The sequence below is a fragment of the Lonchura striata genome, chromosome Z (assembly GCF_046129695.1).
Source record: "Lonchura striata isolate bLonStr1 chromosome Z, bLonStr1.mat, whole genome shotgun sequence".
Lineage (NCBI taxonomy): Eukaryota > Metazoa > Chordata > Aves > Passeriformes > Estrildidae > Lonchura > Lonchura striata.
In genome coordinates, this window is record NC_134642.1 from 34,973,085 (window position 1) to 34,995,420 (window position 22,336).

General features: G+C 37.1%; 2 protein-coding genes across 2 annotated transcripts in view; one reads left to right on the forward strand and one right to left on the reverse strand.

The window, feature by feature from the left end:
- Window positions 1-22,336, forward strand: part of FGF10 (fibroblast growth factor 10) — a 525,855-nt gene that overhangs the window by 207,269 nt on the left and 296,250 nt on the right. The window lies entirely within an intron of this gene.
- The window catches only part of NNT (nicotinamide nucleotide transhydrogenase), a 46,296-nt gene continuing 29,272 nt past the window's right edge, over window positions 5,313-22,336 (reverse strand). Inside the window, exons 19-22 of the mRNA XM_021553866.3 lie at window positions 21,717-21,798; window positions 14,275-14,393; window positions 13,446-13,561; window positions 5,313-12,215 (exon numbers count right to left, since the gene is read on the reverse strand). Of these exons, the coding sequence (XP_021409541.2) occupies window positions 12,066-12,215; window positions 13,446-13,561; window positions 14,275-14,393; window positions 21,717-21,798 (467 nt within the window). The 3' untranslated portion in view covers window positions 5,313-12,065. The remainder of the gene's footprint in view (window positions 12,216-13,445; window positions 13,562-14,274; window positions 14,394-21,716; window positions 21,799-22,336) is intronic.

Below are 22,336 nucleotides of genomic sequence, written 5' to 3' on the forward strand. Positions count from 1 at the left end.
CATGAAAACTACAACGTGTCACTAAGGGTCATGGATGAGTGTAAGGTTTATGGTGTTGGATGGAACGATCCAGGTATGTAATGACAGACAACAAGTATGTAATTCTGTAAGAGGCTGAAATTTAATAAAACGTTCAAATCAAGTACTCTAGTGTGAAAGACATCAAAGGCCAAAAAAAACCCTACAGTGTTTTAAAAATGTAACCCTTTCTTCCTATCTTGAAATCTCATCTATACCTATTTATCATGCAGGCACATACTCTTTTATTTGCTGTTGCTTCCTTAAAGGAACATGAGTAATTTTTGCTGTGTCAATAGAAACATTCCATTTTAAATTCTTATTTAAGAATTTTCAAGACATTAGGATTTACAGTAAGATTAACAAATATTTCTGCCTGACGAAAAGGCAAACAAGCATTAATTTAAGAATAAATTCCAGGGAAAAAACCACACTAGATATATTTAGTACCATGTTCATGTTCAATAATTTTAGATCCCATAGCAATAAGAAATTTTATAAAGGTTTGCCTGACATGCCATGGAAAGCAAGTTTTGTAAGAAAAAATAATGTAAGACCTAATGAAACAGCTTGGAAAAGGACCAGAATATTTCAAACTAAGCACACTTCAAAGCTAAGTGCAAGCCCATTTCTGACTAGAGGAAGAAAAAGAAGGCTGAAAATATGTGTCTATTCTTTTCCCAACTACAGCAGTTTCCTAATAAAATATGTCAACTCTCCCTTTCATTTTTAGTCTGTTATGACAACAGCAGACCACCAAGCAATAGCAACAACCAACCCACCAAGAGGGAAAGGTCTTTTCCGAAGACAATGCCATAGCTGCTCCATTATACATTCTGCATGAGGGTAATTTTCAGTGGTAATACAAATACAAGCTAAGCCAAAGCAACCTAACTGACATTTCTGGAACAAACTTTCAAAAAAACTCTTGAAATATGCAACCAGGCAACAATGTATATAAAAGTCTTGGATACTTGAGCAAAATGTGTTTGTGAAGATACATATCTGCTGAAACCTGGGTTTTGACAACATAGTGCAACACATGCAGAGCGTTCTAATCTCACTGTTTAGATCTCAACAGTATTTATTTCTATAGGATTTTAATAAATTATGGCAAAACATTAGCCTTTAAAGGTCTTATTTTGTGGGAACTTGTATTCACACTCTGAACACTTAAGTAGTGGTTGGGGTGACAAAGATCGTAAGCCCTCTTGTAAACTGGTGCTACCATCACAGGGCAGACATGAGGCAAACTGGGACTCCCCTGCTCAGAAAGGTCAGTTATTGAGGAAAGAAAGGTGTGTTATTAAGGGGCTTTCATTTCCACTATCCCTTGTTTTGGGATGCTGAAAATATTTTCTACACAGTAAATACAATCCAGTAAGGAGATAATGGTTTCTCTACTCATTAATCAGAAAATATGAATGTCATATATAAACATCTCAACATTTAAATTTCTTAAATGCTGGGGGGTTTTTTTGTGTGTCGTTTTTTTTTGGGGGGGTGGTGGTTTGTTTGTTTGTTTTTGTTGTTGTTGTGGTGCGGGTTTTTTTGGGTTGGGTTTTTTTTTGTTTGGGTTTGGTTTTGTTGTTGTTGGGTTTTTTGCATTTTTTTTTGTTTGTTTGTTTGGGGGGTTTTTTTGTTTGGTTGGTTTTTGTTTGGTTGGGTTTTTTTTTTGTTTTTTGGGGTTTTTTGGGGGTTTTTTTGGTGGTTTTTTTTTTTTCTTTTTTTTTTTTTGAAAGCTTGTGAATACTGTAATAAATCAGAAGTACTTCCTATAAGGAGGACAGAAATTTTTGGATACAGCATCAAATTTAGGCTGGATAAAGCACCTTTATTTTGTGGAAACTTTCTTATAAAAACACCAGAAGTTTTTTAGTAAAAAAGATGTTTTAGATACCCAACTCAAATTTGTCTTTGTTCCCTTCCTATTATATTTGTATTCAACACAATTTAATTGCTTGCAAAGCATGGTAATTCTTTCCCATGTTTTTATTCCTACAAACTATGGCCACCTCCTCCAACACAAAATGCAGACAATTAAGAAAATTACCACAACTAATTTTCAACCACAAAATGAATGCATCAAAATTTATACTGCAAGATCATCAGAGTAATTCCCAAGGCAATTACAATTACTCTTAAGAGTAAAAGCCATGAGAGGAGCAATCTCTGAAGCTAGGTAGACAAAAGCAAATTGATGCCAAGTCTACTTGGAAATAGAAAAATATTAATCAATTTAAACTCTGGCAGAACACTTTGGTATTTCCTGCAAAGAACATAAGTCTTCAGGTATGGTAAACCTAATGTCAAACAGATCAAAACCTGAGCTACTTCCCTGTTCTAACTTTGTAATATATTAGGTAAGTCTGGATGAGAATCAAATCAGTATATTTTGAAGATAGAATAAAAAAGATATTGGTTGAAAACTAAAGCTCAAATACTAACTTTTGCACCTCACAGGCGTGGGATTTTTTTTGAGGAAATAAAAGGCATTGTCTGCAGGAACACTTCTAACAAAATATCCTCTCAAATACACATATTTCATATACTAGAACTTACTCCTAAATTAAAGAGACAAGTAGGCTAAAAAGTTTTTACAGCTATTTGGAGTGATAAATTAACTTATCCACAGAAGCCTGTGCTACAGGCTTATTAAGATCTAAGGGCAGAATACCACCTTACCTTACAAACACAAGAGCAGCATAGGACCAGTCTGTAGACTATATGTGACTAGCTGGCAAAAGATCCAGCTTTCTTCTTTCTCTTTTTAAGAGCTGACAATTTTGAAAACAATTATTTTGTGAAGAATGCATGCACAGAAACAATGTGTTGCTAAGGCTACTACTTACTTTATTTAAAAAATGGTTGCTGTTTGTAAGCCATTGTACATTTTCTGAGATGGAAGGCTATCATGCCCCTCCAAACATTGAGATTTAACTGTTCAGCCCAAAGCCACAGAACTAGTTCCTGAATAGAGTGAAAGGGAATTGACTGTTACAACAGTAAAAAAACACCCCCTCTTGAAAATTTTCTCATTTCTCATGTCATCAGCAAAGGACATAAAATTTCAGATGTCTCTTTCTTATTCAGAGGGATGTACTGCAATTCATTAGGGAGATCAATCCAACACATCTGCAGGATAATCAAAGCAAGGCTTTTTATGTGCAGTGTTACACCATTTATTACACTAAGTCATTATCAAACTGTATTTTGGCCTTCAGTTACCTCAACTTCATCCCAATATTGTTTTACTTAAACTTTAAATAAAATTAATTTTAACAAACCTGAGGAATTGCAACATACGTCTAACGTGAAGACTATGTAATTCCAAAGTAACAAAATACACTAGGGCATGTTTCCACATTAAAACTGAGACTTCTCACTCATATCATGTCCCACACAAGCAGTATTTATTCTATTCAGATCTGTAATGAACATAAGGGACTACCTGTCCCAGCTCCTCACCACCCTCACTGTAAAGACAAATAAGAACCAGGCAAGTAACAGTTTATGAACAGCTACAACAGCTGGTCCAGAAGAAATGGTAAACTCTTTCTCTTTTATAAGCCTGGCAGCAGAGTTAGAGATACAGGGCAGTAAGGTGGGGCTACTGTAGGGTTTCCTGTAAGAATAATGCCATTAAAAACTTGCCGTGAGTAGTTCCTGGACAACAGAACTAGTAGAGGTGGACAACAGAAACTAGGTGCCTCAGAAAGAGTTAGGATTTAAGTACCAGATGTCATGATAATTTCCCAAAAAAAAACCCAGAAAATTGAATGAGTATGTAGAAAGGCAACAGATGCTGCTTGCTATTGAAGTGATACGCAGAATAAATAGACTCCACAGCTTGGGGTAGTTGTGAAGTGGGTATGTATTGTCAGCGCTGACACAAGTGAGATCGCTCTCTGAGACTTGTGCCCTGAGCCTCAGTCTGACCCAAACCTTTATTCCCAAAGGTGTTCCATATGCAGGACATTACACAACTGTCCTGCATATTCAACCCCTGGCCCTGCCTGCCCTCGCCCCTCATGCTGAATAGGTCCATGCCCTTGTGGGCACACGTGGTTTGCTGTGGTGGTCCTGCAGGGGTCTCTGGTGGTCTCTTAGGCTGAAAATCGTGGTCTCCTTCATGGTTGAACTTTTGAACTTTTCTCCTTCATGCGTGTGCTTTTGGTCCTTTGGTGCTTATCTGAGTCCCATCTCTCAGTAGGCTTAGGGACAGAGGAGCCTCTTTATCTGGGTTCTTGGTATCTCCAAGTATTGTTCTTTATGCAAAAAGCTTCAGAAATTTGCATTCTCTTATGCCCTTTTGTACCTTGGCAGAGGTTTCTTAAGTCAAAGGTTAAAATTCAACACATAACTCTACAGGCTAGAATATAAATGTTTAATTCATTTTGTTAACTTAAGTGAACTCCAAAAATGTTTCACTATATCATCCTGCAGGGAAAAAAAAAAATTAAAAAAAAAAAAGTGGTTCCAAGGTCTACAGCCAAAGCTCTGCAGCTGCAGCTCCATGGATCAGATTAATAGTTTTCACAGATCAAATTAACCAGGTATAAAGTGTGGCTTATGATATCTCTGAAAAGCTAAAAAAAGTAAGTCAGTGTTGCATCAGCAATATGACATGAAAATTATAGCACATTGCATTTGTTGTTTTACTTTTTTTCAGTTTCAAAACTCAGATATAATTCAATCACAACAAATTATATGGTTCACTAAACTAACATTCAATTATTCAATTATTATTTTGGGGAAGAAAATTCTAGTGAAAAATAAGGATTGTTGATGTTGATTAGAGACTTCCTGTGTTGTGTCTGAATATCAACAAATCTACCATAAAACTCCTGAAAACTGAAGTTCATTTTTTGATGGTCCATAACAAAAATGAGCTTCTGAGAATGTAAAATCAGAAAATTAAATGGCTTTTCTTACCCACATCTGTAATATTTGAATAGGGAGAATAGGCAACTGCTAGTTATTACTGCATGAGATAGCTTTAACATCTGCTTGAGCTTTTTGTGTTCATTAGCTGCTAGTTTCCCTTCTGTTAGGGATTTTTTAAAATTATGGGTTAGACTGACCATGTAATAGAATAACTTAATTTCATGCTGTGGGAGTTCAACCTCAATCTTCTTTCAGAAGACACTTCTTATTGAGTGTGAAGCCCCTTCAGTCCTTCGTTCTTCCAGTTCCTTTGTTGCTTCCTTTCATCGGGAAATGGTTGGATAATAACCAGTTTTATGGGGTTTTGTCAACAAGGGAAAGGAAAAAATGGTCAAGAGGCAGACAGGGCTTTTTTTCACAGTATCATGTCTAATTGCAAAACATCATACTTAGTACAAGTCATCCTTAGCACATATAACAGAACCACATCATGTGGTTCTTAATTTAAAGCCATACTTACATGTGAGGTTTGATCTTTACAGTACGACTCCTTTAATTCTCTAACATACAATTCTTTTCTCCTTTTCTGGCCCATTTCGACCCTCAATCAAAATGAGTAACAGATGTATTTTGTACCTTGCTTACATAATATTCTAAAAAGAATTGTATTTGGTAAATAAGGTTTAATAGCTATTTTCCATATCATTTTCCAATTCAAACTGCTTTGCAGAAGTACAATCTACAGAGTTCAAAAAAGTGTCAACAGGTATGAATTCAAAAATTAGTAATGTAGAATTTACATAGCCATTTCTCTAATAAGCAAGTGAAAATGGGTATTAACATGTCATTTATATATGCTATGCAGAAAATTTAAATGCCAGGTTTCAAAGTGATGTAGAGGCCTACATCCAGCCCAGGAGGGTATGGGGTAAAACAAAACTGATGAACTGTCATTAAAGGAAGAACAAAAAACAACCTCTTCATATGTTCAGTTGAAGAATATAATATTACTCATTCTCAAGGAAAATGTGTCTCCAGGAAAAAATGAAAAAGACAAAGCAGAATAGTTGTTTCCTCTAACACTTTTTCCTGATTGCTGTCTTCCCATTAGCTAACATTCCGCGCTAGCACTGGAACTGGAGAAAATGCTCTTTCCTTAGACATCAGGATTATCACCCTGGAATAAGGGCTATAAATTAGTCTCATAATTTCTCAAGTAATACCTTAAATTAGTATTTTAGAATTATTTCTGCTACTCGAAAACATCATCTCTTTGAGAACTTATAGCTTGAAATACTATTAATTCCATTTATGGAAACATCTAATTATGTGTTTTTCTTTCAGGCAGAGCCATGTATCACAACAGCCTAAAACAGCAATGCAATATATCCTCTGGGCAGCTGCAGAGCAGTTGGGTAATGCAAGCTATTACCATTTGTAATTTATTTATTCATAAACCACCCCACACTAGTCATATTGATGGAACAATACTCATTGCAAGTCTTATGAAATGAGTATTTGAACTGCACTTCTTAGGTACAGAACAGAGGACTCGGATCTCCTACTCAAATCCCCCTCTGTAAGGATTTCCTGCAGGATTTGAAAGCTTAAACCTCACATGTGCTGGTAGTGAAAAACACTCTTGATTTTGTGATGTTCCATTTACTTACTTCAAATAACTGAACCTTAGAATGGAAGAAACTAAAATATATTTCCTCACTGTTTCTCATGCACTGCAGATCTGGAAGACTACCTCAGCAGCAATTTTGGCACTCTAGAAACAAACTTAGCAAACAAGGCCTTTGTGCTGAGGATATGAAATCCATTCCTATTTGTCTGAGGATGTTTGCCTTGGATGACCTCTAATCCACGTCCTACAGACTAAATGTTCCTTCATGATGCTAATATAGCTTCTAGCTTAGTTTCAAAAACATCCAGGTTTGTGTCCTCCAACAGTGCTCCGCAACAGAATCAAAAACTTAGCAAGCAGATAAAACTCCAGATGCTGGGGCTTTCATTCAAGCTTAAGTACAGAAGCGGGTTCAGTCCCCAGTTTCTCTGTTTGAATGGACCAGAATTACATGTTTGCTGCATGATACCAATATAGTGGGATACACATGATGCATTAGATTGGAATTTCAGAAACCATATCATATACTAAAGCAAGAATCTGAGGGACAGATTGATAGATCACATAACAGAAACTTTGTCATTCTGTAAACTGTAAAATTGCCCGACTTACAAAAATTTTCAAAGCCAGTTTAACAGCACAAAAATTTTTGTACTTCTCAGTACATAATGTAAGAAGCGTGTTTCTTCAAAATAACAAATTTTATAAATTTAACTTCTGATGTAAATAAGTGTCTGGCTAAAGAAGAGTGGAAAAATGATGAAAAATAGTTGGGCTTCAGTTCATCTTCCCACCATGCAGCCCTCCCTTTCAGCTGCCTCTGATGTTCAGTGTGGTTTGTCTAAGATAAGAACACCAGGTGGGTATTGCAAAGGGGACTGGATGCTTGCACAGTCAGCGCATTCCAGAGATGGGGGAGCACATCACCTGCTAAAGGGTATGAAGTGCTGCTGGAGACTGGGACAACTGGGCAAACTGGTCTCCTGAGGTTGCAGGCAATTCCAGTAAAGGAAATTCTAGTTATAGTTGAAAAGGCAATTCCAATTACAATTTTTTAAAAAATCATTTGTTCCCAACTGGAAGAATTGAAAACTGTAACAACAGGGAGGCTGACATCTCCACCAAGTTCAAATGGAAGTCTGTACCAGTCTAATCAAATTGGATCTGTTTTCAGCAGGGAACTGACCCAAATTAGCAGATCTTTCCAAACTAAATTTCTCTGTAGCTTCAGTGCTGTAACAATTTGTATTAAAATAAATAAAATTTTTAAAAACCCAGCAAATATTAAAGTTCTTAGTGAGTCATGGGCACACACTGCAAACTGCAAAGCTCCACAGCTGAACAGAGACAAGTGGCTTGCATACTCTCATTCTTGCTGCACTGTTTTGCCATGACCTGAATAGATTTTCATAACCTGCTTGAGTCAGGCTAGAGCAAAGATCTCTTGAGTGATAATAAGAAGCTGGAAATAAGGTAGAGAGAGGAAAATCTTCAAAGCAGCACTCAGACCCACAGGACATAGGCTAGGTCATTACCCTCCGTCACACTACAAACCCACAGGCTCTGTGTATGTGCTTCCCTTTCTCCATCAAGAGCAAACACAGGTTACTTCATGAGCCAACACCAAGCTGCAGCCTCAGGAAGAGACCTCCAGTCTGGGCTTCACCAGCTTGAGGAAAACATGAAAGCTGTATGTCGAACTTGTGATATTACTGAACACTGTCAAATGGCTAAAATTATTCACTTATCACTTTGAAGGTAGAAATGGAATCATCACAGCAATTAACTCAACATTCTTGTAGAACTAAAACAGTGGAAGCAAATCTATATTGTACCTGGCTCAAAGGAATAGTATTCATCTCAAACTCCAGCCACTGGAAAATTAACTACTCAGACTAATCAGTTATTACAGCTTTTCTTTTATCTTCTTTAATCTCAAAAAAAGCAACATATAGCTTGTTCAATCACTCTCAGTTGTCTAAACCTTTTCATTTACTAGAAAAGCTAAGTGAAGTTGCTACAGTCAGGTGACAGTCATACCTAGAATGAAAAAATGTAAAGAACCAATACAATTAGAAAAGAAAAAATATTTTATTATGATTTCTATTCACTACAGCCTTCAATCTCAACATCCTTTGGTGGCAGCTTGATTCTTTTAACTTTCAAAAGTAACCTTGGACTAGTTAACTACTCAGGAAAAACAACAGGAGAAAAACACAGTAATCAACAGAGAAAAATAACAATTATCTAGTGTTCCTCAGTAAAGCAAATGTTAAAGAGAACCGTGGTACTCTTGATCCAAAGTAACAGAATGGGGTTTTTGTCCAAGTACAAATGAAAGTGTTCCCCCTCCCTCATTTGCTATTTTTTAAAGAAAAGCTCAATCTTTTATTAGCCATCTATGAGCAGAGACATGATGCATACTGCAGCTGTATACTTGTCAAACTACTTGTTTGACAAGACAAAAATTAATGCTTTAGCTGGTAGAGAAAAACACTCTTGATTTTGTGCGTTTCTTTGAACTTAAATGTTCCATTTATTTACTACAAATAACTGAGCCTTAGCATGTTAGATCCCTACAAATCCCCTTTTTTCTTTTGCTTAGTTGGGAGGGAGATGGAGAATTAATTATTTGCCTTCCCTCTTCTCCAATTTCCCTCCTATTTTTTATAGAACTGAAGGGAAAGTTGAATACAATGAAATTGAGAGGCCATACATGCTACATTCAAATAAAGCTGTCACAGTGTTTTAAATTAAAATCCAATTACAAGCCTTCTCCTGCGGTATACAACATATTAGTACTTGCATGAAAAATTTTATGTCAAATCATAGAAAAGAGATCTGCAAACATGATAGATCTGCTGTATGTTGTTACATTTTTAATTTATTACCTATTCAAAACCTGTGTTTTAAGTATCTTCACGTAAAAATAGAGGTAGCGAAGAAGAAATGTTGTATTTTATATGTTTGTTCTCTCAACCAAGAAATGGAAATATCACAAATCCACGTTATTAGGCAAATACTTGAATTTCAGTCAAGGATACTTACTAGAATAAAAACGAAACAGCAATCTATGTCATAATTTAAATTTGCTGGACTTATGGAAATTAAAACAGTGCTTTTAATTAGATTAGTGAAAAGTCAAACAATCAAAACACTGGCTTTTAAGTTTAGTATGTTTCTGTGCTGTCCAAACAATAGCTTATTTATTTAGAAAAATTCTAATGAACTTCAGCATCTTAAATATAGAAGCATAGAATAGCTTGGTTTGTAAGTGACTTTAAAGACCATCCAGATGCAATTGGAACTCCATGGGCAGGGAACCTTCCACTAGACAAGGTTGCTCAGAGCCCTATTCGGCCTTAGTCATGAGCAATTCCAGGGATGAGGCATCCACATCTTCTGTGGGAACCGGATCCAGTGCCTTACCACCCTCACAGCAAAAAAATTTCTTAACATCTAGTCTAAACCTGTCCTTTGCAGTTTGAAGCCATTCCCCTTTGTCCTGTCACTACATGCCCATGTGCAGAGTCCTTCTCCTGCCCTCTTGTGTGTCCCTTTTAGCTACTGGAAGGTGCTACAAGGTGTCACCAATACCTTCTCCACTCCCTGCTGAGCAGTCCCAGCTCTCTCAGCCTGTGCTCACAGCAGAGGTGCTCAGGGCCTGTGATCAGCTTAGTGGCCTTCTCTGGACTTGTTACAACAAGTCAGCATCTTTCTTGTGTTGGGGGCCCCAGAGCTGAAGACAGCAATTCAGCTGGGATCTCACATGAGCAGAATAGACAGGGAGAGTTCAAATGTGGCTTTCTCAGCATCACAGGAATATTAATTAAGAAAGCATCACTAAGCATCACTACTACTAAAGTGATAAGTACAACTAAAAGCTAAGTGAACAAACTGAAACAATGGTCCAATTTCTGTGAACAGATCCTGTATGCAAGACATTCTGCCTGTGCAGAACTGGACCACCTTTCTTCTCAGACACTTAAAAAGGAAATGACTGGAAATTATGGAGAATTTAGCAGCTGCTTAAAAGAGGTAAGCAGTGCAAGTAAATGTACATTTCCTTCTCAGACTTGAAGATTACTTGGCAAGTGCCTGATATCCTGTGTTTCATTTAACATAAGTGTGCACCATAAAAAGTGGAACCGTATTTTAAAGAAAAGTAACTTTCCTAAAATATTCTTGATAAACAGCATCCATACAATCCCCAAAAGAAAAAGAACATTATGCTTAGATCTCCAATCATGTAAGCATCTATTTCAGAGAGTCCTGAGTTTGAAGGGGCATGCAAGGATTTGCTTCTGCTTGCATCTGTTTGAAATTTAAGTTTTGATGAAATCAACAGTTGCATTGGCCATACTAGCCAATAAACAGCTTTGATGATAAGACTGAATACAGTTTTGGCACCGTATTTTTTAGTAAATTTCCATGACAGAATGTCCTGGTTTGTAAGATAAGCTTGTATTCTATTTGCCATCTGTTGGAGGTTGGGCAGGTTTGTTATCTCTTCCAAGAACAATGGTTTGCTCCGAAGAGGTAATATTTTGTTAATGGGCCATTGACTGACTCACTGCAGGGCTGGTAAAGTAACACCATCCCATTGTGAGATGCTCCACCCAGAGGGGGAAGCCAAGCACTATTTTATTGTATAAAGTGGTACCTTTTGGGAGACAGAGCAGCTCTCTCTTTGCGGGATTGCCAGAGAAGCAGCTCCTTTCGGCAGGATTCCGAGAGAAGCAGCTCCTTTGGCAGGACTCCCGAGAGAAGCAGCCGGAGCGCGGTGAGGCGGTGGCGGCGGAGCTCGGAGGCGGCCCCAGCGCAGAGGAAGACTGGCCCCACTGCCACCAGATCTTCAGAGAAAACTATACCCTTCTAAAGATCACCACTTCAGCTGCAATTCATCAGCCACTGCAAGAAGAGCAGCTGTCATTTCAACCGGACTGCTACCAACACCCCGACTCCTCAGGTTGTGGATTTATCACTAGTTTTGTTTGTACCAATTGCTTTTGCCTTTTTAAATTGTTATCTAGTTTTCTCCTAGAAAAGAATTGTTACTCCCATCTCCATATCATTGCCTGAGAGCCTTTTAATTTAAAAATCCTGGTAATTCGGAGGGAGGGGGTTTACCTTCTCCATTGCACAGGAGGCTTTTGCCCTCCTTCACAGACTCCTGTCTTGTCAAACCAAGACACAGAAGTACGGACAGTAAGGAGGAGGAAGTCAGTAACTATTTAAAGATGGCCATAAGTTATTAGTTCCTTCTTGTACTAGCACAATGTTGACCTTAAAAAGAACATTTTCATTCTTTCATGCATTGTCTCATTGGAGATTTAGTTTGAAGGGCTAATCTGCCCATCTTTTTATAAAAGTCTATATCCCCTGACTGAACTACATCTCCTAGGAGTCAATGCAGTCTTCTCCAAAAGCCAGCTGCCTTAGGACATTGAGAGATTCTTCCACCTCTCATTTTCTGTGACCTCTGTGACAAAACTGTAGTCGGAAATATGAGCAGAATACAAATCAGTATTTAGCTTTGGTACGATTCCCTGACTTTGGCCTGCAGGGCATCACAGGTCTTTTTAGCATCTCCCAACAACATGGCAGTATTGGGCTTGTAGAAGATGGGATTGTCCACCGCTGCATAACCAACTCCCAGAGATCTCTTCATTACAATGACCTGCACATAAAGAGTTCATGTTTGAAATAGCAAAGCACAGCCACCACCCTTCCTCAAACACAGGCAACACAAAACCAACCTCCACAAACTCTGAGAAACCTCTGAACAAAACAGGGTGCTCACTGCTATGAAAATGTATTTCAGATTTTAATATAGCAGATAAATTGACATCCAGATCAATTTCAGAAACATTTTTTTGTTAAAAACAATATTATATTTCAGATTAAGAGATTGTGGACATTGCACATGCATTTACTTTATTCCATGTAATAAAGTCAAAGCAAGCATGTCCACTGATGACCATAACATTGAAGGGTTTTGAGACTTTAATTTTGAAGTGTTCAATTCCCTGATAGTGACAAAATTCAGGTAAGTGTTCACATCAATACTTGGTGCAACAGTCTCTTTAATATTCACCTGTATTGCTTCAAACATAGAACATTAAAAAAATAAAAAATCAATGGTTCTACCTATTAAGTGTCAAATTTGTTAATTGCAGCACCTTCAGCAGAGAAACTGAGAAGCTTTATCTTAACTGTGTTTTTATTTCTCAAATTGCAATATACACACTGCTGACAAATGTATATGCCTGTGACTGAGTATTTGAATGGATAACCCACAGACAGCTGAGGCTACAACTGCATTCAGAACAAGGTATCAGAGATTTCACACACGGAAACATAAGTATATGTGCTTTAGATCAGAGCAAAACTGCTAAGGTAACTAAACTGTTGGTTCAACTTGGGCAGTCTAAGCGCTCTACTTGACTCAGCCATGCATTGTTTTGGGGTTTTGATTGCTTTTTTTGGGGGGGATATTTGTTGGGTTTTAATTATTATTTTTTATTTTATTTAAGCATATTATTCATTCTTGTATTTCCACCTCAATATTAAAGTTGTCAATTATAAATTTAAAAAGACAGGTATTAGTACAGAAATGTTTCAGGGCTGTGGATGTAAGCAGACCACCATTTATTCTAAAAACATTCTAGTAGAATCACTCTAATTGATCTTTTCTATTGCAGTTATCACTGGTTAAAGAACTTGATGATGATTCTAAAATCATGAACAGTGCATCACACTTGGAAAACACTGACCATTTTGTTGGACAATGTGGAAAAAAGTTTCTTGTAGAAACTAGAATAGTGGAAGAATCCCATTAGCTTATCCTACAAACAATGTTTTTAAAATCATGCTAAGTTAGGTGATAATTCCATTCAATTAATCTCACCTGCTTGGACTTCCAGACCTCAAGAACTGGCATTCCAGCTATGATAGAGTTCGGATCTTCCTGAGCTGCTGAATTAACTGTATCATTTGCACCAATTACAAGGACCAAGTCAGTTTCTGCAGCAAGACAAAGAAAATAACACTGATGAAAAATTATCTGAAATTGAAAGGCTGAGGCTGAGGCACATTCTAGGCAGAAGGATCCCTAATGGTTAAGCATGCACACAAGTTTTTTACAAACTTCTCAGGCAAATTATATGTTAGAGTTCAAATGTGCTGCCAGCTACTTCTAACAAACTACGTACATCCACAATCTAGTTCCAAGGGACTCATTAGACCACCCTGCCACACAAAATTTAAAAGCTTTTGATATTTAAATGTGTTTGAATACACACATCACTTTCAAATTTTTTCATGGTTTTTCTTTTGAATATTCTTCTGAAAAACATTTAGCAGCAACCTTCTGCCTTTTAAATAAAGATGTAAAAAAGCAAGAAATTGCCAGTACATTGCAGTACATGATAGGGTCAAGTCATCCACAATACCTGAGCTAAAGAAGTAATAATAATTCTCCTCTGCAAGGACAGGGCAGAGAAAAATTATAACAGAGATAATAAAGATAGAGCATTTGCCAGTTACTTCACAACTAGAAGCAACTAAAAAGAAGCTCCCCCTACCTTCCTCCCCAGAAAAGACCTCTAGCCCTCTACAAAGAGAAACTGAATGGCTTGACTTCTTGACTTTCTACTGTTAAAATCCCTGTGCAGTGCAAGAACAGAATCAAATAAATCATCCAATCTACTGGAATGGCTTATGGCTCACATACTAACCTGGGAAGTCTTCATTGATTTCATCCATTTCCAGTACAATATCATAGGGAACGCCAGCTTCTGCTAGCAGTACGTTCAGCTGACCAGGCATACGGCCAGCCACAGGGTGAATACCAAACCTAAAAGGGAAGAAACCCCATTAATAAGTTTGGACTACTGCATTTTATACATTAAAATTGTCACCTGTAACTTAGAAGGCTGAGAAGTTCTTAATTATAAGCACAAATGGCAATTAAAAAATGAAACTGTTAAACTTCAACAGTTCACCTTCCAAGCAGTACCGTATTTCAAACCTCGTGACAGATTCTTTTACACATGATCCTTTTAACTCCAAAACTACCATCCACATTAATATGTTTTTCAGGTCCTTTACATCACTGAAAACACCACAGACTAAATAAAATTGCCATGAAAAAGGCAACAAGATCATGCTACCTTTCTGAAGCAAAACTACTCCTAGACCTAGAGATGCCCTTAGCAAATTACTTATCAATCATGTGAACACTTTCAATCCAACAGAAAAATTAACAGCACAAGAGTTCAAGTACAAGACAAAGCCTTGCTGAATTAGGTTAACATGCCACTTCCTTCTCAGGATTGACCTCAGGAGGAAATGAAAAGGGGACCAAAAAAAGGATGGGGAGTGAAAAATTAAAGAGCTAAGACACTGTAACTGTTCAAGCATAAACACTTTTAAACGTGTTTTCCAGAACAGCTCAAAAACAACTTAGAATACACTCATGAGTTACTAAAACCTCTGACAGACCAACAGGTTGGTACCTGGGGTGTTCAGACATGTATATATTTCCCTAAGAGTAAAAACCTGAAAAAGCCAGGATGGAGATATTAAACAGGTTTAGCTGCAACCACCAAAGACTTATTTGGTGAGAAGCAAGTCTGTTTCCTGTTGGTACTCTTCTGATCATCTACTGGCCCTTACAACCAAGGCAAACCCATGCATACTTGTCCTGTGCACTGTCTTTCCATCTCCAAAGCTATCACCAAATGGAATGCTGACTCGTGCTTGCCAGAAGTGCCTCAGATTAACATTGTATGGGGCTGAAGACAATGTTTAATTCAGAAGTCTACAGATACTTTGGAACAGAAGGAAAATAGACAAGAAAAAACTTGTATTTTTGAATTCTTGGATTTTGGAAGATTTATGAACAGAAATCCAAGTAAGTCAGGAATTAAATGAAAGTAATTCAGAATTCTTCAGAAATGAGAGAACTAGTAGTAAATCAACTTGCCATGACAGATGGATTGTCATATACTTCTATTTTCAACTCCACTGCAATGAGAATGAGATGACGGACCACAAGTCACAGTCCAATCAACACAGATCACTTGTGAATTGAAGACTGTACAAATACATCCTTAAATGGGCAACAGAGCACTCTATCATCAAGGCAACATTAATACAATAAAACATGAGACAATTGGAACTCCAGCAACAAAATTAAGGACATATGATTAATCCACATAATACTAGATATAGTACAACTTTAAGCTCTAGGTTGAGAGTAGGATAAAAGCTAGTTTTAAAAGGAATGCTTTTAAAGAACAGGAATAGATTGTATTCAGCTAGTAAACATTTGGGACCCTGTTGCAAAGGCTACTACCTAGAATCAGAAGGAGACCAAACATATAGCACAAATTCCTAACAGCTTATGTTTCACACCACTCACTCAGTAACACAAGCCATGTGTAGTACTGCAGATAGATCTTAAGCGTACCAAATTTGATCACTAACAGTACAGTAGGAGAACTCTTATTCTGAAGTACCCTTGAGAAAACTCATCACTCCTCTGGCAGTGAAAATAGATTTTCCAACAAAATTCCCTTTTGTGTCTAATAAAATTATTTGAGTGCCTTTGTGACCAAAGCTGCTTTGGCAATACACAAAACAAAATACTCGTGAGGTTTCTGTTAAGTACTATATACACATACAATCTTATTTCAAGGGCTGGAAAGCCAAAATTTAAACTGCCAAGAGAATTAATTTCACCTTTGACTTTGCCATTACTGGCAAGAGGCAAGGAAAGAAGAAAAGAAAGGGACAAAATATCTTCATACAGGAAGAGTTATGGCAGGAACCATCAGTAGTTAGAGACTTCTGACAGACTCTGCTTGAAACCACATACTGTGTATTCAAAACATTTGAGTAAGCTGCTCATACAAAAAAGCCTTTTTGGACAAATATTGAAGTGACTCCCAAAAGTCTGCTTCTAAGAGTCTGTTAACCAAATATGACAGTAGCTTGCCAGTACTACTCAAAATTGGATGTGCAAGAATATAAAAAAGAATAATTTAAAATTATAGCTTCTCTAAGACTTTCATTATGTCACAAGGTAACATTTACACACCTCTGGAGTGAAATCAGCCGATCCAATAGAAAGCAGGATTCAGAATTCAGGTAACTATGCAAAATAGATACCAAAAATCCTTGATGGCTCATAACATGTCTAACAAAAGCAGAAATCTTGCCTCCAACTCCTAACAGCAGCAGTTCTTCAAGGCTATGCGCATTTCAGCAGGAACATTTTGTTACATATGCTGTCTCAGATGTTCATAACATAAACCTCATTCATATTAAAAAATTTAACACGTATTATTTTAAAAGGAAAACATGCTTTATGGCAAAAAATGCTTTCAAGTGAAAATTTCTAAGTTTTTTTGATATTCTTTTCTCATCAGTAATGCAGGAACTCCCTTAGGTTGGTTGGTTTGTTTATAAATCAAGAAGAAATCTTAAACCACAACACATAGTCACAGTCATGTTGCATATGACTTGAAACATTATTCTGGTATTTCACTAAAATACAGAATTCAACAAGAATTTTTTCTTTTTACCCTGACAACATAATATGGGGCTTGCTTACCACCAACAATTGTCAAATACTGAAGTAAGTGTACATCACCTTGCTACTCACACTTCATAGGTAAAGAGCTTATGAAGCTCTTTTAACCAGCCTCTACTGAATACTTTTAAGTTTTATAAAGACAACACAGCACATAAGTTTATGTTTTGAACTTTTTAAAGTAATACAAAAAGCACAGCACTTTATTTTAAATTTAGACTAAATATCTAAAACTCCTGACATACACATATAACACTTTCAAGCACAAAAACCACTTAATCTGAAGTTGGAGGAATAGAAAGGACTGAAGGTGGCCAAAGTAGTACAAAGTCAGTAATGTCAAAAAAACCAACTATAGCATGAAAAATTACTGAAAAATCTCAGAATATAAATTACTTTTCATACAACTCATAAAATCAGTATCTATCGTTATTACAGCTCGCTAAATAACATTCTGGTAATCAATACTGAAAGAGCTGGCTCACAAGAGCAGCACCTAGCCCAGTACCTAACCCAGAATTGTTTCAAGATGACTTCATCATTGTGAAGATAGGGTTCCTGTCATTATACCAAAGTTGGGCAGAGCAAAATAACATCAGCCTGGTACCTAATTTAGTAGCTTACTCAACACTTTAAGTGTTGTATTTGCCCAAGGGTTTTGCTTCACTTACACCTCCTCACAGCTCTTTCACTTTATTTAGACACGTCTCTGCAGCTCTGTTTTAAGTACAAACAACAATCCATTATTCTAGGTAACAGGAAGTGAAAAAAAAGCCACCAAAAAACTAGATGACCAGAGAAGTACATCATTCAAGTATTCCACAGCTTGAATCCTGCCATGTAATGGTTGCAGTGCAGCACGACTCCAAGTATAATGTTTATCACGCATATGGATAACTGTAGGTTATAGGCATCAACACACAGAGCTAGACCAGCTAGCATAGACCTACTGTTATTCTGAAGGCAACATATGCCCCCAGAACCAGTCCTATGGCATGGATCAAGCTCAGTGGCTCTGCTGCAGTAAAGTCAGTTAAATTTAAATTAAGTTAGCTAAATTACACTTAAATAAGGGCTGATGGTGGCTCCACTATGGTTTATGACAGCAGGGGCAAGATGCAGATGGATCTGAGCTCTGAGCACAATTACAGCTGCATTCTTGCAGAATGCCATCAGACACTGCATGGTTTGCAAGTTCTAACTATAGCAATAAAGCACTGGAGCTATACAGACCTGTTGGACTCCAGCTATTCCTTCATCTGCAGCATTAATAACTCAGAACCCGCACACCAAAGCTGATTACAACAAACCAAGAACTGACACACAGGTACACAATTTGTGTTTTCATGCTGTGTTTAACTCAGCTTCCCAGAAGCCTGTACCAGTACACATTGTTCTTATGCTGCCTCTCATCAGTGTCAGTAATTTCCATCTTGTATGTGAGCTATGCAGTGTATTAAGGCTGCTTGGGACAGCATCTTAACAGCTTATCCTTTAAAATTCTTCTAGATTTTCTGTTAGAGCCACAACAGGTGATGGCTTTAAACTGATACCATAAACAGTTGAGGTAAACAGTCTTCTTTATTAATTTGCAGATAAATGTGTAAGTAATACTCATGCACACATTCTATTACTTTCAAGAAATTAAAGAGTGGAGAAAAAATCAGAACACTAAACACATTTGATTAGAGTTCAACCACTAGGGTATCAACAAAAAAAAAACCTTAAAACCACAGGTACAACACTAAACAAATACTAGCATATTTTCAAAAATGTAGAAAATTCTTGTTTTCATGTGTTCAAAAGTAATTACATTCTCCAGCATCAAAGACAGAAATCCAAGTCCTTCAAGATATCTACCTTTAAAAATGTTTAAAAAAACCCAAACCAGAACGCTAACTTCCTAACAACTATTTTGAAAGGTTATTCAAGTGGCAATGTGCATGTCTCTCAACTCTGAATTCCCAGAAAATCAACTTATTAACTATGTAATTATTTAGAAAGTCTACATGAAGCATAATTTTAAGAATCCTTCCATACCAAAGTGCATTTTTCTTATCAAGAACATCTTACTATTCAGGAGAACAAAACACACAGACAGAAAATGCCTCAAGAAAGTCATACTGTGGTAAAAACTAAGACAGTTAACTGGATGTGAATATGGAAAACATTAACAACCCTTGCATATACGAGAACATACAATTTTAGACTGTAATTATGTTTCTATATACAAAATTACTACAGAATATAGTTTTATTATATAGAAAAAAATCAGAATTTCACAACCAGGGTTCTACAAACAACATAACATGTGGCTGATGAACTTTAGTAAGGCAGGAACTTTCAACAATTTACTTACTTCTAACTTTGCAGAAATACAACACCAGTTGTACAACAGCCATTTCCTCTCCGAGGCCAATAGATTCAGGGGGCTATGGGATTTAGCCTATAAAAAGTTTTGCTGTTTATCCATCCATGACAAGGGAAAGCTATACTCAAGGCTCAGTAATATCCAGCTTTCTCTGTGACTTTACTAATGCATTAAAGATGTGATCTGCTGCAAGACCATCTCAAGTGAGCAATGATGTTAGCTATACAACTGAGTAACTAAAACAGTCTAAAGTTTCCAAAATCTCTCCTGTATTTCTAAATTTAAATCCTAGTCAAAGGTTACGCATCATGTTATATAATCTGTGGTCTTCATTGAGAATGTTATGGCTATAGGCAAAGCAAATTAAAACAACAGCTTCTCTAGATCAGTGGTGAGCCATGAAACAAAAACCCAGACCATATGACAGTCGCAATTTTTCTTGGCACACGATGGGCATTACAGACTGATGCAATCGTGTGTCCATGCTGGCAGCCCTCCACAGCGTGTGTGTGAGAGTGTCACTCCATCTGGATGGTGAGTGCATTAGGGTCCCGAGGCACTCCAGGCCTACTGAAACCAGAGGACAACAGCTGCACTCAATGAACACCATGGGAGCTCAGCAAAGTGATGAAAGGCCTGAGTTACCACAAACTGTAAATACAGATTTATTTCATTAAAATACTAGGTAACCACTGCAGTGATTCCTCCCTGAAATAGATTCAAGTATAAGCCATTTATTTCAAGGACTCATTCACTTTTCTCCCCTGCAAAGCCAACGTAAAAGGCAAAAACAATCTTTTTTTTTTGTTTCACCAAGGTTGGTCAAAAAAGAGCTAACTCCTCACAGAAGCACTGAAGGGAAAGCCAGAAGTATACAAGACTGTCATCACATTAGCCATGAAAGGGTTTTTTTTGTTGCACAACTAAGGCGTCCTCAAATGTGATCTGAACACACACAGGGCTGTTGCTAAACATGGAGAAACAAGGTGTCAAGCCTGCTCCAGGAAGCAAATACACCACCACACACCCTCATTTCTCATGTATGCATAAACAAATACATCCATAAAGCAATTTTATATGCAAAATTGCAAAATCCTGATTAAATACTAACAAGTTATTGCTGCTAAATCCTAGAACTCTACTGTTATCCAATACAATGCTGTAATACGCTGCAAAAGCTTACAATCAACTTTTTAATAAGGTTGCAAAAGTAGTGGAAGAAGAAAAACAAAACCAAAAAGCCCTAATTCCTAGAGGACTGATTCCAAAGGGAAGTCACCATCTAATTGAAATAAACATATGGAAATCAGAGAATTAGTCTGGCTACCACCAACATCTGCCAAAATACCTTGTTTGAAATGAAAACCGAGCCTCAATTGATTTTAAAATATTAACTTATCATAATTAGAAAACAAGCAAAATTTCAATCAATCAGCAAGAAAGACATAATGTTTGCTTTCCAGTGCTTTCATATTCTATAAGGTCTACAGAAAAACTAAAGAAGGAAAGAACTTGAGACCAATACTGGAAACCTAAGAGTTATCTGGTTTTTGGAGCAGCACTCCAGCAAAATAAATTCATGAGACTGGAGACATGCACTCCCATAATCCTTCATTAGATGCTCAAAGAAGTCTAATAGCAGTCTTGCCTGCAACAGCAAAATGTTACAGGAATCCCATAAGTGTAGGTATAACTTGCTTAATGGTTTGGAGTACTGCCATAAGAGGAGAGGCTGAAAACTGGGATTCTTCTGCCTGCAGAAGAGAACGATCAAGGGAATTTTATCCATGTGTATAAATATAGATGGAGGGCAATAAAAAAGATAGGGACAGATTCTTCTTAGGGGCATCCAGGGAACAGGCAAGAGGGAACAGCTGCAAATTGCAACACAGAAAAAAACAGTTTTACCCTAAGGATAAGGACTTAAAATCATAAGAAACTACCCAAAAGAGGCTGTCAGTCTCCATCTCTGGAGCAAGATATTCAAAATCCAATTGAAAAATATTCTAGACAGCTTCACCAGTAGATTCTGGTCTGAGCAAGGGGGCTGGATGAACTACACAATCTCCAGAGACGTCTTTAACTTTGCTATTCTGTGCCTCTGTCAATGCAGAAAAAAACATTAAACCAAAACTAAGACTTTTTAGGGGTTTTAATGGAATGAAAAAACCAAACCACCTGTAATATTTTTCATCAAGGAAAGCACTTACCTGACATTTTTCCCTTGTTCTCTCAACATCTTCACCAGATCAGCTATTGGGTACTGAGCTTTTGCTGCACACAAGCCATAACCTGAAAGAATTTCAAATTTTTAAGCTATTTTCCTGTTTTAGTGCATAAAGGCTAGTTGCAGACAATAAGTGTACCTCCCACACAAAAAGATGCTCTCATACTTAAAAATAAATGATAGAAATTAAAAAACACATTCTCATACATTGCCAGCCTGACCACTGTAATTAATTTCTTTTTTGATTTCCTGACCACTGAGCGCAATGATTTGACCAGTCAAACTACAAAAGCACTTTTCCTTCACCTTCACAAAAAGACATATTCCTTTCTCTAGCAGAAAAGGCTTTTCAGGCAGGTATTTTGAAAAATTGATAAAAGGGCAACTGTCAGTTTACTTCACAACCATTATCCTCAGCAGAATTTCAATCTGCATAATGTAAATCTAGTAGCTGCATAGGGCCTTTAGCAGCAAATAATCTTTTCAGCCTCTCTGAGCTAATTCATCAGAGCAACTCTACCCAGGAGAAAAATAAGAAGTATATATTATTAATGTCCTCAAGGTTTGACCACAGGAGCAAGAGCCAAACTCCTTGAAGATGAC